Below are 18,451 nucleotides of genomic sequence, written 5' to 3' on the forward strand. Positions count from 1 at the left end.
AAGCTATGTACAGCGCTGTGGCAATCCTTCACCTGGTCTTCTGTAAGTACCACGCTGTGTTTTGTCACAGGCAAGGGTGTCAGTTTATTCAGAGTGGTGCTAAGGTGAGCTTGAAGTGGATGTTGTCCAGGCCAAGTAGCGGGGAGGTCCTCTGAACATGACAACAAGATAAGAGTCTCAAGATGCCCGTCCTTCTTCTAGAGATACTGTGTCGGTTACACTCGCTGACAGACCAGATCCCAGCAGACCTAACCACACCTTCAGTGTCACAACCCCAGCTCAGAGACACACATGCAGAAAATGTATTCAAGGGATGGGGGCTGGAGAGGGGCTTATAGAGAGTGGAGCTCACTGAAGATGTCTGAAAGTCTGTACACTTTGGAATGCCAGTTTGGTTTCGTAGGCTTCACACTATCTTGGCCTTCCCTGTTCTGGATTCTCACCCTTCCAACAGTCCATCCCACAGCAGCGAGAGGGTTCCAGCCCTTTGATGTTCTCTTGTTTTCGTTCTTCTACATTTGGTCAGTGCCGTGCCGAGTTGGAGATCATCTGCTAAACGTCTGTGCGAAGGTTGACGAGAGGAGATGACCTAACGCTGATCTGCTGATGCCGTCAACCAGCTACGCGTCTCCCTGGTCTTGGCGGCTGGTGCCGGGTGAACAGAGAGCCTCGCCTGAGCTGACAGCTCTCGATGACAGACAGAGACCCGGAGCACGAAAGCGGAGCAGCAGCCCTGTGAGAACACATCCTTTCCACGGAAGCGCTGTCTTCTGTCGTGCCTGGGACCTATTACCGCGTTATGATTCTGAATTAAACATAACAGAAAAATATATCTCTCAGCATATCTTTCAAGGGCAAGAATTCACTAAATCACAGTGAAACCTGATGTGAAATGCAGTTTTAGCACGTACTGCATTAATACTCACCTTTTTTTGGAGTTCATTTTATTTTGCATTGTTGGAGTCAAGAGAATAAATAGTGCATCAGTCAAAAGTGCAGTTTTTTGCAACAATGTTTTTACAGTCTACATTAACTTTCATTGTGTCACTTCACGACTTTGTTCCAAGTTCACGACTGTGAGAAACAGCATTTAATAAGTAACTGTATAAAATTGTCAGCTGTAAAAACATAGAACTTTGTTGGGTCTTACTGACCTCTATTAAAACTTCAACACATTCAAGATTCATCCACTATATCCAGTGTGTTTTTGGCTTGAACTTCATTAGCATTTGGGAAAACCAAATTTAAAGGCTTGTCTCATCTCATTCAAGACACTCCCTGAGGATTTATTGTTTTATTTCAAACAGAGCCTATTGGGAATAGTAAACAATATTTTTCTTCCGCTGTTTGCATGATCTGTAAAAATTTTGTATGGTGTTCACAGCTATAAATGAAAGTATGTCATACTTTATGACGGTATTACAAACATTTTGCCACATCATAAAGTGGTTTGCATCTTCTAAAACTACCATTATGAAATATAGACTTTTTTCCCTCTGGGCTGAGGGGAAAAAAGGAGGGAAAACTTACACATCACATGACAGTACAGTCTAAATGTATACATTTGAAAAGGTAAACATAACTCGGAAAAAACATTATTTTCAGCCATATGTTGCATAAATGCCTTATACGGAAGGAAAGTAGAGAACAGAGAGTAGGGATTTTGCATTCAAATTGTCCTGTAGCCCAAGAGATTTTATTAGCTCATTGCTCTCAACATCACAGACATCCCCAAAATGCAAATTCCTAATGACAGGATAAAAGACAACTGATAGGGTTTCACTTTGCTTTTGCTAAAGTCATCTTCACAGCTTTCCTGTCTACATCCTCCACAGCTTTTGACTTTCACATCTGGGTTTATACACTGAATAAGGCTAGGCTTTTACTAGTAAAAGGATTGGCCATTATCACAGCAAAAAATGTGGAAGTAGTGTTTATGGACGTCTGAGGCATTTCAAGTGCCCTTCAAAAAAACATAGAAATTCACGCCAGCACTGGAATGAAGATGCTGTGGTCTATGAGAACCGGGTTTTGAGATTCAACATCCTCCACGGGTACTACGGAGGATCCATGGTCCCACTATGGCCATGTCTTACACACAGGAGACAATGCAACTATAGAAACTGTACTGAGCATCGTGTGAAGGGTGAAACTACAACTGGTCTCATGCCTATAGAAAGATGTTGAGCTAGGCCTGAATTGTAAGGAATGTGTGCATGCTGGGAGAGCATGAATTACAATAAGCTAAAGGTTAATCAAAAGGAGGTAGAGTTGAATTAAGGTCATGGGATCATGAATTTAGAAGAGGAAAATATAGGTTCAAGAGGAGGTGATGGTGATTCGAGAGGAGCTGAAGAAGAGTAAAGAATGAATCACATGGAGATGAACATGCATCATGAGGATATGAGTTTGAAACAATAGGAGGCAAAGGTGAATCAAAAGGAGGCAAAAGTGAATGAAAACCATGTGTTCGTAAATTAAGAGGAGATAAGTAGGATCAAAAACAGGTGATCATGAATTAGGTGACTGTGGGATCAAGAGAAGATGAGAGTAAAACAAGAGGAGATGAGAGTGGGATCAAGAAGAAGTGATCATGAATTAAGAGGTGACTGGAATCAAGAGGGGGTGATGGTGAATCAAGAGGAGCTGAATATGAACTTAAGTGTGAATCACAAGGAGGTGAAGATGACTCAAGAGGAAGTGAAGGTAACTCATGAGGAGCTGAGGAGGAATCAAGGCAGACCCAACTCCCTCTCCTTTTCAACTGGCCCAGGGCGTCTACCAAATATCAGCTTATAAAATGCTGATAATGCTTCTGTTGTTATGGTGATGAAAATGCATTCGTTGTTATGGTGATGATACAGAGACAGATGTTTCCTCCTCTTGTTTTTTCTAGGGTCATTCTTCTTCATGTTGCTCAAGCAGAGCTCTTTGGATGTATTCTATAGAACTTCTACACTTGCACGCGTACCAGCTGTACACAATACTTTGGGGAAAAGCACTCGGAACAGCTATGAGAAGCACAATGTGCGCTCGCTCTTGTCACAAGTAATATTTACCCCACTTAATCAAGATCCTCGTAAGCACAAAGCATGTTAATGGAGGATGCGGGTTTCATTTCTGTGTCCGGCTGCTCCCAGTCTGAGGTACTCAGGAAACAAACTAGTACTTTTTTCTTCCTAATGATTTCATGGAGTGTGAGTCAGCCGTTTAATGCATTTTTATTAATAGCGCATTGATTTTCCAAAGAACATGAAGAAACGAACCCGGCTCATTGTAGGATGCAGCTTATTAAAATGCATTTAAATGTCACATTCGGACTAATATCCCTTTGTCAGACAATGGGACATATAAACCCTTTGGAGTTACGGATAAAAGCTAAACAGCAAGTGATCAAAGAGAGCTGGAGGACATGTGTTGATTGAGCCATGTGTGAGTGAGCGGTGCAGGAGGGGGTGATCGTGATGTGTAAGGTACGTATCGCCACCTGTGCCATCTTCAGAGCACCAATGGGAACTTATCCATGCATGTGAGGTTAATCAGGTGAGGCAGCAGGAGCCCGTCGGCCTGAACAGGTGTCTTCCACGCTCTCAGAGTGATACACTGTCAGATCAGCAGCTGAACGCCGGTGGGCCTGGCGAAGCATTTCAGACATGGCTGTTGCCTACATTTTGCACATACGTTCACTGATTTGCTTTATTGCTACTTCCAAGCAAAGATGTGTCCCTACGGCACATCAGAGACTTGCATTTCTGTCAAAGACAGAACTAGACATCAGTCTTAATACTGACATTTAAAACTGTAGTTAGATGATATTGGATTCTCCATCTGTCTGGATGAGAACAATTAAATAAAACAATTATCAATTAAAGTGATGTAATGTAACGTAATACGTGTTTTTTATCTTGAGTGATTGATCATTTGCCAATATTTTTTAAAACAAATAGAGCAAGGGCTTCCAGCGATAAACAGAGAGTGTCCAATCCTCAGGGCCAGAGAGAGCGGGAGGAGAACAGGGCTGCTGAACAAGTGTGTTTTCACTACTGGCCCAGCTATGTGCAATCAGGGTATAATCAAGGGCCTCCTGCACCGACACGGTGGGTGTCCAACTGCCGTTCATCCTCCAAAGACTCATCTCTCATTGTGAGCAACCCCTCCAAAGCAGTTCCTCTGACCCTTTACAGACCCCAGTGGACGTGCTTGGGCCTCCCAAAAGATTACAGTGAAAAATTATCAGGTTCAGTGAATGACAGCAGCACTGAAGCATCAAGGCTGGGGCAGGGTGAAAGGGTGCTTCCTGTTTGAAGCTTCGCTTCCTTGCACCCGACTTCAGGCTGTGCCATGTCCCCCTTTTTACACGCTTCCTGCAGGAAGAGGAGAAAGCTGCAGAGCGACCTCCTCCGGTCCTCTCTGTTTATCCCCCAGCAGTGGTCCCGTCAGTCGTTCCTGCCAGGAGGAAAGGTAAAGTTTGTCCTAGTGTGACCTCTGTAACCTTTTATCCTCTGGCTCCTGACAATAACTGGTTGAGTTTCAGTGATTGTTCAGCTTGGACATAGTTCATCCATATTTATTCATTTTCATTTGTCCACCTGGATGCATTAAAGTTAAGAATAACATAAAAATTTGACCCGTCTGTGTCATGTTTCCGTGTGATGATGCATTAAGAAGAAGCTTACCCGATCAACCGAGAAGAGAAAACGAGGTCATAGCAACTGCCTTTTTGTGCAAAAACAATTTTATCTTAACATTGTAAGCTTTTTTACTGAATCATGGCTCTTACAACTGCAGTTCGCAAGATGAGAGAACACCGAGGCTCACGGCGATAACAGTAGAGGAACCCTACACCAAAAGACTATGGTATGGCCAGTCATATCAGCAGTACAGAAAAGTACCGTGGCGTATGAGAACTTACATTGTTCACATCCACTGCCAGGAAAGGGCGGGAATAGCTGGGTCTTGATTATAAACAGCTTTAGCATCGGAAGTTAACTGTGGGTTTCACGTCAAGATCATCTGCAGTGGCTTTATCCGTCACGACAGCAGGCTTTTGATTGATCTCACTGACCTCGCAGAACCCCGAGCCAAGGATTTTTCTTGCCGGAACCCTGGCCTCAGTCCTGACCAGCCGCACCAATTCGTGCTTGCAAAGTGCACCTGGGGTGTCAGTCATCAAATCACAAGGCACAGAAAATGAATAAACCACACACGCATCGGATGGCGCTTCGGGACGCAAGTGTGTAACGTGATGTTTAACCATTATCCCCGAAAAGGATTTGCTGTTGAAACGTCTCGAAACTCACTCGGTCTTCCGCACTTCACTATATTCAGCTACGAAATAATAAGACAAACAATAATTACAACATCCCAGGAGGTGCTGTCACTGGAGCAGAGGAAAATATAACGTGCACAGTAATACAGCTTTCTGCAAAAACAAATATCGAGCTCTTGTGCTAATCCATGTGCAAAGAAACAGAAATAGTTTCTGTATTAAGGCGTAAATGTAGTTCTTCAGACAAATAAGTTCGGTACTTATTTTGAGTCAAAGTCTCCCTTTTACAAAGCAGCGTGAAGGAAAGAGGGCTTTGAGGAAAGGTTGTCGACCTTTTTTCTGACGTTGAAAATAGATCATGATGAGACAAACTGCGCTGCAGGAGACCAGACTTGATGATAACTTTAACTCCTCAAAACTTTTGGTGTACGACTATGTTCCCGTAGTGTTTCATGCAGATGAGATCTACTTGCTTGCTGTGGCTCTTGGTTATGCACTGGATTGGGGTTGAGGGTCAGTGTGAGAGCTGACCAGTATGTGAGGAAACAGCCGTGGAGGAAGGATACCCTGCCACTTGAACCCCAGCATGAAGCATGTGACATTTACAGCAGATGTCAATCAGTTGGTTTTGGTAACCAGTTAACTTGGACACAGTTACAGGCCCAGCCACCGTTTGATTTGTTGATTCTGACCAAAGGTACATTGAAGAAACCTTAGATCTTTGGGGCTGAACAGAGTCCACACTCTCCCACTGGTGTGATTTAGGGTGACACGGCATGTAGGTAGGGCTACCTGCCCATGGGGGCGTGGCACTGAGGTTAAGGCAGCCTGAAGGTCACTATGGGGCACGAAAAGCTAAACATTCCCAGACAGCAGAGGAAGACCTGCAGGCAGGCGGGAGGGTTTGGGTGGAAGTCACTTGACCTTCCCGGAGCTCCACATTTATGTTTACGTTCTGCAGTCACGTTCATTCTCTTCCTGCTGAGGGCGAATGTGAAGGCTGACCGCCACCCCAGCGGTGAATCAGTCCGACACGGAGCTGCTCTCCCAGCCCCGGTGGGGTGGAGAGACGAACCTGAACAAATAATGACGATTCCGGCCCACTTGGCACAGCAGAATAAATGGTCTCCCCAGTGCAGACAAACAGAGCTGTCAGCATACCACACTCAGTTTTTTTTTCAGTATGGAAACATGGAACCCTGTTAATAACCACTGAGTTGCACATTTAAAGACATCATTCGTGAGAAAATTCTGAAAGCAATTTAAACAACACTGCTAACACAGACACAGGAAAAAACCTCTGATGTTTTTCTCCAAGGAGACTTACAATTTTCAGTTTGTACACTAGGCTACTGAGAAGTATTTATCCATTTATACAGCTGGGTAATTTTTACCAGAGCAATTAAAGCTAAGCTGTGTGATCAAAGGTACTACAGCAAGAGTGAGATGCACACCATGCTTCTTCAAGCACAAGACAACAGTTCTAACTAGTATGCAACGTACTGGCTCCTAGCCATGCCGGTGCTGAGCTCATTGAGCCATGGTCTGGAAATAGTCAAGTGGTGGTCCATCTAGTCGTCTGGCGTATGAACCCCCGGTCTGCGTATTTCCCTTCCAGATGACCAAGTACTGCAAGAGCTGCAATGATTCACTGGAACAAATCATGTGTTCAGTTTAGTCATGTTTAAGTCTTAGTCATTTGCTGTCGCGAGAAACCTATAGAACCTGCACCTTGGGAGTGAAGACCTATTCTATGGAGTATGACAGAGCTATAAGATTTCCCACAAACTATAGTAAGACCTTAAACCTTTGCCCTCTCCTTCGCACTTGTTTAATCCCTTTTGCTGCTGTAATTTATGCTTCCCAATACATCTGAGCGATTGCTGTTATATTTCCCCGTTACACAAACTGCGGCCCGGATCAATGGCAAAGGGCCCGCAGTGGCCTGTTAGAGTTGATAAGGCCTCAGGGCTATAAATACCTGATCCCATGTCACTGGGGGGCGACGGGTTCATCTGTGTTTTACAAGGGAATGGCCACTTTGTGCAACACAGAGCTGATCTTTCTGAACTGGGAGAGATACTTACTACTGGGCACAGAGGGGAGGTGGGAGACGAAGACTAGTCCCTGTCAACAACATGCTCCCATTAATATACACTCATTATCATTTCTTTCATTCATTAGGTGATGCCTTTCTCCAAAGCGACTTACAATGTTAAGCTACTTACAGTTATTTACTCCGTTATACAGCAGGGTCATTTTTACTGGAGCAATTCAGTAAAAGGAGCCGTGGGGCACCTCCACTACCTGCTGTGCTGCTATACCACTTCCGTAGCACTTTCTTTTTTTTTCCAGCCGACTAGCATTTCAGCAGCAGTCACCTTTGGCACATGGTGTGAATTTTCCACTTTTCCTATTTGCACAGATGGATATTTTCACTGCAAAAATCTAGATTGTGTCCTCCTTAAGTGCCCAGTAGCAGTGGCGGTTTGCTCTCATGAGCAGTTGTGTAGCCACAAGGGTTCCTGCAACCCTAATTAAAGGAACTTCGTTTTAACAGCAGGTTCCTGTGTCCCTCACTGGGACCTAAGAGAATTTTTGCTGTGTTCGTGCACTGATCTGTGAAACAGCTCTCTCACCAGGGAGGAGAAGACTCTATCGAACGTAAGTGTCCGCTCCATACCTCCAATCCTCTCCCACAGTCCACCTCAGTCTGATGAAGGGTTTTACCAAGTTGAGACAAAAAAATGTCAAAATAAATTTAATGAACCTCAAATTGTTTAATGGTCCTGCGTTGAAATCAGTCAGTCACACAGCACAGCATTGTTATTTTGGCAAACATGCTCCAGATGTAAATGAAGGTCCGCCTGTGCCAAAGTCACCTGCAAGAACCATTGTTTCCCCAATGGTCAAGTGATTGTTCGAACCATGCAGTAAACCACCTGCATATCACAGCAGACCTGATGATAACCCATGAGAACCGTATATTTCACTCTAGGTAACAGCATATGAATTCATAATCCATCAGAATGACAGGTAGGTACGGTAGCAGGTGACACATGGTTTAGAGCTTCCTCCTTGTCCTCAAAGGATCCATTTTTAGATCTCCACTCCTGCTGTATTACTCTTCAGTTAGATACTGACCCTGAATCGTTCCCATAGAAAATTACCCAGCTGTATAAATGGCAATCATTTACTAGTAGCTTAGCATTATAAATGCAGTAGCTCTGGAGGAAAGCATTCAACAAATGGATCAGTAATTAATAGTTGACCATACGGTGATCTACAAGTTGCAGCAGGTGTGGTCATAGTCCAACTCAACAATACATTCATTTATTCTTAGATTATCAGTGACTGCTTGTCAGTACAGGGTCATGCTGGTTCAGGGTTTATCCTGGGGACACAGAGATGAGATAAGTGTACACCCTGGGTGGGATGAAAGTTCATCTCACACACACACTCTAGTCACTCACTCACACATGCACACACTGTGAACAAGATAGGGTCAACAACTCGCCTCAAAAAACTGTCTGAACTTTTAGAGGGAAAACGCCCAAATGGGGAGAATGAGCAATCTCCACACTCCAGAGCTATAGGACAAGCTGTGTATGATAGCAGCATTGACCGTAACCCTTCAGAAGCACACACCACGTGCCACAATGGTCTGGTTCTAGGCTGGCCGAACTTGTACCCAGCAGGTGTTGCTCCAAGACTTGGAACTTCATTTTATATAAATCTGATCTTGCAGCGTCAAAGGTATTCGATAAAACAACTGCAGTTTGCATATTATTTTATTCAAAAAAGAGAGCTTGCGGAAATGGCAAAACTGTACTTGCACTTCTTTGGGTTATAAATCTCTATGATGAATGAATCATTATGGAGCATTAAACACTGGAATTAAATGGTGGAAGAATTTTCTTTTCTTCCTACAGGGGTCACAAGTAGATGGGATCAACTGACTGCCACTGGCCGACTGGGAAAGGCAACACTGCCCCCTTCAGGCCACTGCGCTCTTTTAATTGCCATGTTTGACAAGAGGGAATTAACAATGTGAAGTGGCTTCCTTCTCCTGATGTTTGCAGACATACTCTAAGCACAAGATTTATACCACAAAGCTTTATTATTATTTTACTGAGGTTTAGCTATATTTAATGTCACAGAAGAGTCGTGCCCAATGTCAGATCGTACAAGACGCTGAACATGTTGCTGGCCTACAGGAAGGTGGCCGAGGTAAGGCAGGATGCCAGCAGCGTGGTCCAGAAAGCCGCGGTTGCTGCAGCAACACTGCCGCCTTTGACTGGGAAGTTCTTGTCATGGACGTAGTTGATGATGGAGCGGGCACCTTCATAGGCCTCCTCGCATGTGGGCTGGATCTGGTCCTCAGGCAGCTTGAACCCAAACTCGCCCTTGTCACGTAGCTCGAAGGTGAAGGAGAAGGGGATCCCGATGAGACGTGCCCAGTCGCGGGAGGAGCCGGAGTTCGGGTCTTGAACCAAACAACAATGAGTGTGATGCTCTGGGGTCATCTGTTGACAGCTCATTGACTGTATCATGGGAGAGCGGGTAGTGCTGTTGTACTGAGCTGGACTGAATACTACAAGGTCACACACTTCAGTGCCAAAGGGGCCCTAGCTACTGCGGCAGCATGAATGAGCTGAACTGCTCCAATTAAATACACACACACACACACACACACACACACACACACACACACACACACACACACACACACACACACACACACACACACACACACATTTTCAGAACCGCTTGCCCCTCACGGGGTCACGGGAAACCGGAGCCTACCCGGCAACACAGGGCGTAAGGCCGGAGGGGGAAGGGGACACACCCAGGACGGGACGCCAGTCCGTCGCAAGGCACCCCAAGCGGGACTCGAACCCCAGACCCACCAAAGAGCAGGACTGCGGTCCAACCCACTGCGCCACCGCATCCCCACTCCAATTAAATATCCCCGTGTTATTAGCGGACAAAACATGCACTCACAAGCCTCTGTTACACAGATAGTGCAGTCTGAGGGTAAAAATAAATGCCTGCAGTGATACGTAGACTCAGGTGGGTGCAGCACTTACACAAGACCATCGGTGGGGTACCCACTGTATACTCCATGCCGTGGACCGACTTAATGGCCTCAGAGGCCTTTTGAGCGACCTGCATCTGTGGATGACACACACGCTCACATATTAGTTTGAAGGATGTTCTTAGGCAGCATGCTGGTGTACTTATACAGAAATGAGAGCAGTGGGACAGATCTTCCTTCCCCTCACCAGCTCATCATAGTTGGGTGCCTGGATCTCTGGATAACCGTAGGGCACAAGGATGAGCTGTCCGTGGGAGTGGATGGTGAGGAAGCAGAGCACACGTTCCTTCATGCTCTGCACAAAGGAGGTCACAGCGTCTGCCTCGCTCTCTGACAGCACCTTTGAGCCACAGTAAATGTCCGAGCAGCAGTCCTTTGAGACTCCGATCACTGGGGGTTGGCAGAAGCAGAAGCAGAAGCAAGATGTCAGGTATGTTTTCCTCTGAATGCGATTTATGCAATAGATTTATTTACCTGTGATATTAATTACACAGTTACAATGCTACCAGAATAGAGGAGGGAGGCATATTGGTTCAAACTGCTGCATTTTGACCCAAAGGTCCAGCTGTAGTACCCTTGAACCAGGTACTTACCCTAAACTGCTCAACTGAAATTACCCAGCAGTGTAAATGGGTCAACAATTTAAATGAATAAATCACTGTCGTGTTTATCACTTTTAGTGTAGTGTTAAATACATTTCGCCAAGTTACTAATGCGATCAGAGAACAGTCAGAGAATGAAATCATTATGCAGCTGGTTTCTGGTGTTCGATTAGCGACAAAGTTACAGACAATAAGAAACTCACTGCCCCAGTTAGCGTTGAAGTTGCGGTTCAGATCGGTGCCATTGCAGTTACAGCCAGCAGGGGGTGCCGATCGTGATTTTCTCCAAAGACGAGTCTGGGAAACAAATTCGTCATGCCTTCACTCTCCATGAATTTATGTGGCCAGTCTTTACCTGTGATCTCACCCATCATTGTGTGTGTGTGGGGGGGGGCGGTAATATTTATTGCAACCAGACTGTACAAGTTCAAGTTCTTCCTATTTTACCAGTTTTTCCTTCCTAAGGGACTTTGTCAACTGGGTACAAAACACACTTGAGGAGGAACTCACACTCTCATTTTGCCATGAGTACATGTAGCCATCCATGTTTAACACAGGTGTAATGTAGAAGTCCACGTTGTTCAGGATGGTGTGCATCCTCTCGTCGGATTTATAAGTCCTCAGAATCTACTTGGATAGACAAATGAAAATAGGATAGGGGAGAACACCATTGCTTGCATTCCCACAATGCACCTGGCCTTACTTTCCTGGTACTTCACCTCCTTGACAAACCACTGGCAGAAAGCTGGAGCTATCCACTCCCTAGCATGGATTCCACAGTCCATCCAGATGACCTTCTTACTGCTGGTTGAGTTCAACCCAATCTGTACAACATCAATGAATGAAACATACCCTTGTGATCACCTGACTTCATATGGCATCGTAGATATAATATGAAATAACATGTCATTGTGGTTTGGGGTCAAATACCTTCAAGGCAGTGATGTTCTTGTTCTCAAATGTTCTTCCATAGACTTCAGCAGATACAACACCTGGGTTCTCCTTCACCACCATTTCCATCCATGCAGTTATCTGATGAGGTGAATATAAACTCCATCCATAAATTACCCCAGCATGTCTCAGTTCTTAAGACATAGCATGCACTGGTGGAAATAAGGGCTTTGATTTTTTACCAACATGGCACAAGTTCATGGGCATAGATACTGCCCTCTTACCCCTTTTACATTGTTAAAAAAAGTACCTAATTAGAGTTGCTTCAATGTATATCCACCTGCACAGATCTATTGATGTTTAATCAAATGTACTCCACTTCATAAGAGAACCTGATGATCAATGAAATATCACCATGCAGCTTATTGTGCTCTTTTATCAAAACACACGTCTTCCATCTACATGCACAGATTCTTAATTGGTTCTTCCACCAAGCACACAGTAATCTGAGTGGTTCTTCCACTTGCGTACACAATGGTCTGATTTGTTCTTCCTCGTAAACACAGAGCGGTCTGGTTGGTTACTGTGGCCTTGTGCAGATAAGATATTATTCTCAGAGTTCCACACTAAAACTGTGCAGGAAACCCTTTGTTAAGATATTAGTCGTTCCCTAACAATGGAGTATAAAACTTGTATGCCATGTATATTAGGGCTCTCCGTGTCTTCACCCAGTGTGGGTCACCTGCAGATGTGTCTGGGATGCTTCACCCATTCAGGGATTAAAGTCTGTTTGCGAAAAATCCATGGGTTTCACTTCTCAAATGAGTTTCTTCCACAAATCAAAGTCATGGTGATCTCATCGGTTTTAGTGTAACAAAATTGCCTGATTTGTTCTTCCCCCTATATACAGAGTGAGGCAATTGGTCATTCTGTACACAATCATGATTTGATTGGATCTTCCACCATAGCACACAGACCTTATTGGTTCTTTTACACCCACACACTGTCTGAAACCACTTGTCCTCCCAGTGAGCCAGAGCCTAACCCAGCAACACAGGGCTGGAGGGGACACACCCAGGGCAGGATGCCAACCCACCATAGGACACCCCAAGCAGGACTCAAACCCCAGACCTACTGGAGAGCAGGCACTGACCCAGCCTGCTGTGCCACCACATCCACCTTGGTTCTTTCACCAGTGTACTCAGCTATCATTTCGGTTTTTTTCTAGATTAGACAGCAATTTGATTGGTTCTTCCTCCTGACATTGGGGACAATCTGATTAGTTCTACCGTGTTCTGCCACAGTGTTCACAGTAAGAGGAGCCTTACCTCAGGCATGGGGTGGTACTTGGTGTAGTTGTAATTCCCCAGTGTAGCCAAGGGCTCACTCCTGGCAAACCTTTTAACAATGAAATTTATGAGGATCAATTCAGGCACCGAGTTCCTAAATTAAGTGTCTTTATGTCTGTGCTGATATGTACGTTGAGTAGTAAAATTAATCAGAAAAAAATTGCAGCATTAACAGTATTTTGAATGTCCTGTATTAGTTAGTCCTCTCTTTTATAGGGTCCCCAAGCAGCCAGGTGTAATGAACATACGGTAGACTCCATGTATGTGAGCAGGTATTCGGCTTACTTTGAACTTCAAACAGTTTTTACTGAAGGTTTTCCTTGGAAATGAGTACTACAGCATGTACACAGCACACACTTTATTAAAGTCTAATAGTATTATTTATATAGTGTTTATTTATCCCATTGATTGTGAATATTCATATGTTTCTCCATAGAAATTTTAATGTTTCATTTTTTGGGACGTCGAGTGTTATACAGTATATCTGCCGTCTTACCTTTGGAAAATGCAAATAATTCTAAATTCTAAATTATCTGAGTGTAAAACCATGTGTCCTGCTGTACCCGAGGGGTAAATGTAAGAAAAGCCATTAAAGAGAGGATGACGAAGAAACGCTCACCTCTGAGGTACTTCATCGCTGCCCTGAAGAAAGAGGACCAGCACAAGGAGACCTGTTGAAAGCAGCATCCCGTGTCCCTGCTCACATCACCACGAGCTCAGCCGGTCTCTGTCACCTGGGCAGGTGCTCAACCATTAAATAGAGCCTATTGTGAGAGAGGCTGAGCAAGAGCCACGGTCATTCCATACCTCCCATAGTCATAAATTCATCTCGCACAAAGCAACATTGTCTCTAATGTAGACCATGTGCTCAAGGTCTGTAACATTCAAAAGTCACACACATATATGTACAGTGCATGTATGTAAATATGTACTGTATATATTTATGTGCATATACATACTGTACATATATATATGTTCTCTGTTATGCATACAGACACACACAATTTCTGAACCGCTTGTCCCATACGGGGTCGCGGAGCCTAACCCAACAACTCAGGGCGTAAGGCTGGAGGGGGAGAGGATACACCCAGGACAGAACGCCAGTCCGTCGCAAAGCACCCCAAGCGGGACTCGAACCCCAGACCCACCGGAAAGCAGGACCATGGTCCAACCCACTGCGCCACCACACCCCCTCTCATGATTATCAATGCACACTTTTTTATTATTACTTAAAATGTATTCTTTTGTCTTACTGTATGTATGTAAAATATAAATTTCAAATATATTGTAACAACACACGTTACTGGCGAGTATCACGTTTGAGCTGGAAAATGGGTTTATTGTAAGTAGTTGAGAATTGTGGGTAAAATGTAAATTAGTTGTCCAACCGCTGTGGGGACTCATAGGGAATACAATGAGCTCAATGTCTGAAGTGTGAGATAAAGGATGAAAATCTGGGAGATGTTATACAGCCTTGGAAGGCAGCCTTGACCATTAGTTACTTGTGTTTGTATTTCTTGTTTAGTGCTGGTGTTGCAATAAAGGGTATCAATCTGTTCTCCTTTGCCCCATCTGAACAGTATTATTATAAAGTTATATCTGTACAGGGGTTTTTACTGTCACGCCCTTGATAGTCAGACTCTAGATGAATGCAGCAGGCATTGGTCCTGGAGCCACTGAGCTGCACCAAACACACCTGGACCCAATAAACACTACATGTCTAGCCCCATAAAAGAAGCGATGAGCAAACACCTAGTTGCGGATTCTTGATAAGCTCCCTGCTTTATTTTCTGGCAATTCTTGGTCCGTGGTCAATTGCATGCTTTTACACTCCTTTTCTCAGAGTGTTTGTTCTAGTCCCGAGCACCGGTCCAATCTGCGTCTGTCCTCCATGTTCTTGTCCTGGTCCTCATGTCCTTGTCCTCTTTAATTCGTGTTTTTCTGTATTCAGTCACCTTCCCTTATGAGACAATCAGCGCTTCCCTTCGTTCCGTTTCCTCGTCTCACTTCAGCACTTTCTTTCGTTCTTTGCATATATATATGTCTGTGTCTTCCTCAAGCTTGGGTCCTCTACCAGAGGTCTTGGAGTTTGAGGTTTCTGCACAGTATCTTAGCTATTCCTAGGACTGCACTGTTCTGGACAGAGACTTCAGATGTTGCTTCCAGAATCTGCTGGAGCCACTCTCCCAGTTTGGGGGTCACAGCTCCAAGTGCTCCTATTACCACTGGGACCACTGTGGACTTTACCTTCCACATCCATTCCAATTCTTCCTTCAGCCCTTGGTACTTCTAGATCTTCTCATGCTCCTTCTTTCTGATATTTCTGTCATTTGGGATTGCTATATCTATCACAATTGCCCTGTTCTCCTCCTTGTTGACCACGATATTGTCTGGTTGGTTGGCCAGCAACTGCTTGCCAGTCTGGAACTTGAAATACCACAGGACCTTAGTTCTGCTGTTTTCAACCACCTTTGGTAGTGTCTCCCATTTGGACTTGGGGACTTCCAGTCAGTATTCTGCACAGATATTCCTGTACCCTATCCCAGCCACTTAGTTATGCCTCTCAGTGTACACTGTTGCAGCTTGCATCTTACACCATGCAAATATGTGCTGGACTGTTTCGGGGGCGTCTTTGCACAGCCTGCACCTTGGGTCCTGTTTACTATGGTAGACCCCACCCTCTGTGGATCTGGTGCTTAGAATATGTTCCTGTGCTGCCATGTTCAGAGCTTCTATGCTGTCCTTCAGACCAGTCTTTTCCTGCCACTGGTCAGATTTTGTGATGTCAGTCACTTCCTCTTTCTGTTGATGGTGGAGCCCATGGAGGCGCTTGGTCTTCCACAATGTCTCCTCTTCTTTCTCATCACCCTCTGTCTTCTGGTGTCTGAGGTACTCACTTAGCGATTTGTCCTGGGGGGCTATGTTCCTGATGTCCTCTTGGATGCACCTTGGTTCATCCTGGATAGTGGCTCTGACACTCACTAACCCTCGCCCCCTGTCTTCTCGCTTATCGTGCAGTCTCAGGGTGCTGGACTCCGGGTGGAACCCTCCATGCATTGTGAGGAGTTTTCATGTTTTGACATCTGTGGAATCTGTTTCCTCCTGTGGCCAACTTATAATTCCAGCTGGGTTTCTGATGACTGGTGGAGCGTACATGTTAATGGCTTGGATCTTATTCCTACCATTAAGCTGGCTTCTCAAGACCTGCCTTACTCTCTAGAGGCATTTGGTTGTGGCTGACCTCCTTGCTGCCTTCTCTTGGTTCCATTGACCTGTGGGATGCCCAGGTACTTGTATCTGTCCTGTATGTCTGCAATTCTGCCTTCTGGTAACTCCACTCCTTCAATCCTGATCACCTTCCCTCTTCTTGCTACCATTCGACCACAGTTATCCAGTCCAAATGATACTGCGATGTCATCACTGTATATCCTGGTAAGGTAGATAAATGAATCAATGTCTCATTCACTCCTGGCATACAGCTTGATGTCATCCATGGAGAGGAGGTGGCTTATGGTTACTCCACTTCTGGACTTGTATCCCTATCCACTCTTTGCGATGATCTAACTGAGGGGGTCCAGGCCTGTGCAGAACAGCAGTGGGGACAGTGCATCACCTTGGAATATGCCACACTTGCGCCATGGCTTGAAGTTGGCTTCAAGTGCTGTTTCCAGAGTCACATTGAGTTCTTTAGGAAGGCTATCAGTGTCCTGCTGGTCTTGTATAGTTTCAAGCACTTCAGTATCCAGGTGTGGGGCATTCAGTTGTGGGCTTTCCTGTAATCAATCCAGGTAGTGCTCAGGTTGGTCTGTCTGGTCTTGGGTGATTGCTCTTTCAACCAGTAGCTGGTGCTTTGACCCTCTGATGTTGTTCCCGATGCCCTTCTGAGCTTCGCTCATGTACTGACTCATGTACCTGTTCAACTTAGCTGCTATGATGCCTGAAAGGAGCTTCCATTTTGTGGAGAAGCAGGTTATCTGTTGGTAGTTGGAAGGTGTTGTACTCTTGTGGAGATCCTTCATGATCAGGATTGTCCTGCCCTATGATAGCCAGTGTGGGAGAGATCCTGATGTTAGCGACTCAGTTATTTGTGCTGCCAGGCATTCATGGAGCGCAGTTAGCTTCTTCAGCTAGTAGGTATGGATCATGTCACGTCCTGGTCTGCATACTTACAGTTACATTTATTCATTTAGCAGATGCTTTTCTCCAAAGAGACGTACATCTCAGCAAAAATACAATTTGTACATTACATTAATTCAGTTCAATTCAATTTATTTTTATAGAGCGCTCTTCTCACGCAGTGACACAGAGTGCTTTAACACAAGCATAAGGCAAGAAAAACAGATACAAACAAAGAAGACCATCGACTAATGGCTGCCATAATAAAGTACTTTTATAGAGCTATAAGTATGCCTACTGGCCACCGGGGAAAGGAACAAAAACTCCCAACTGAAAGTTGAGGGAGGAAAAAACCTCTGGGGGTCCACGGGCCAGTGGTTGCCCACCCCTACTGGACATTCTAGAAAATAACAATTTGTAAGCCAGTGTTTAACAAGTAATTATAATGTTGGTAAATGGCATCTTGGATCCTCGACTCTGCATGGAACGTCTCGATCGTCACGGCAGATGGACATCATCCTCTGTTAGCATGGGATTCGTCTGTCACCACTGGCCAGCCTCCTCAGGTTTTATGTAGCGAGGTAGTGCTCAACGAGAAGATAGGACAGAGTTAGTAATTTGTTACTTAAGTTAATTTATTGTGCATTTTTTTAAAGGTGGTAAAAAACAACCAAGGCAGGTAGAATTACATTTGAGGTGGAATGCCTGAGTGAACATGTAAGTCTTTAGTCTGGATTTAAAAACAGAAACCGATGGGGCATTTCTAACAGTAACTGATAGACTATTCCACAGTTTAGGTGCTTTATAACTAAAGGCGCGACCTCCTGCTGAGGTCTTATTGATCACAGGTACTTTAAGGTAACCTGCATTTAATGAACGAAGATATCATCCTGGGATATAAGAATCAATAATCTCACAAAGGTAAGCCGGAGCAATGCCATGTAGTGCCTTATGGGTCAAAAGTAGGATTTTATAATCAACTCTAAATGCAACCGGGAGCCAATGCAACGATTTAAATACAGGTGTTATATGGTCAAACTTCCTAGTTCTAGTGACAATTCTAGCAGCAGCATTTTGTACCAACTGTAGCCTGGATACAGTCTGGTATGGGCAACCCGACAATAAA

General features: G+C 44.6%; 1 protein-coding gene across 1 annotated transcript; it reads right to left on the reverse strand.

Moving 5' to 3' along the window:
• Positions 1 to 9,480: 9,480 nt before the first annotated feature.
• cpo (carboxypeptidase O) lies at positions 9,481 to 16,266 on the reverse strand. Its single transcript, XM_018765827.2, has 9 exons — positions 15,857 to 16,266; positions 13,189 to 13,258; positions 11,900 to 12,001; positions 11,689 to 11,793; positions 11,480 to 11,596; positions 11,173 to 11,266; positions 10,555 to 10,757; positions 10,360 to 10,444; positions 9,481 to 9,755 (listed from the first exon to the last, which is right to left on the reverse strand). The coding sequence occupies exons 1-9, from the start codon at positions 16,264 to 16,266 to the stop codon at positions 9,481 to 9,483; spliced, it is 1,461 nt and encodes a 486-aa protein (XP_018621343.2).
• Between the last annotated feature and the right edge of the window lie 2,185 nt (positions 16,267 to 18,451).

Source organism: Scleropages formosus, chromosome 14 (genome assembly GCF_900964775.1).
Source record: "Scleropages formosus chromosome 14, fSclFor1.1, whole genome shotgun sequence".
In the NCBI taxonomy this organism is placed as follows: domain Eukaryota; kingdom Metazoa; phylum Chordata; class Actinopteri; order Osteoglossiformes; family Osteoglossidae; genus Scleropages; species Scleropages formosus.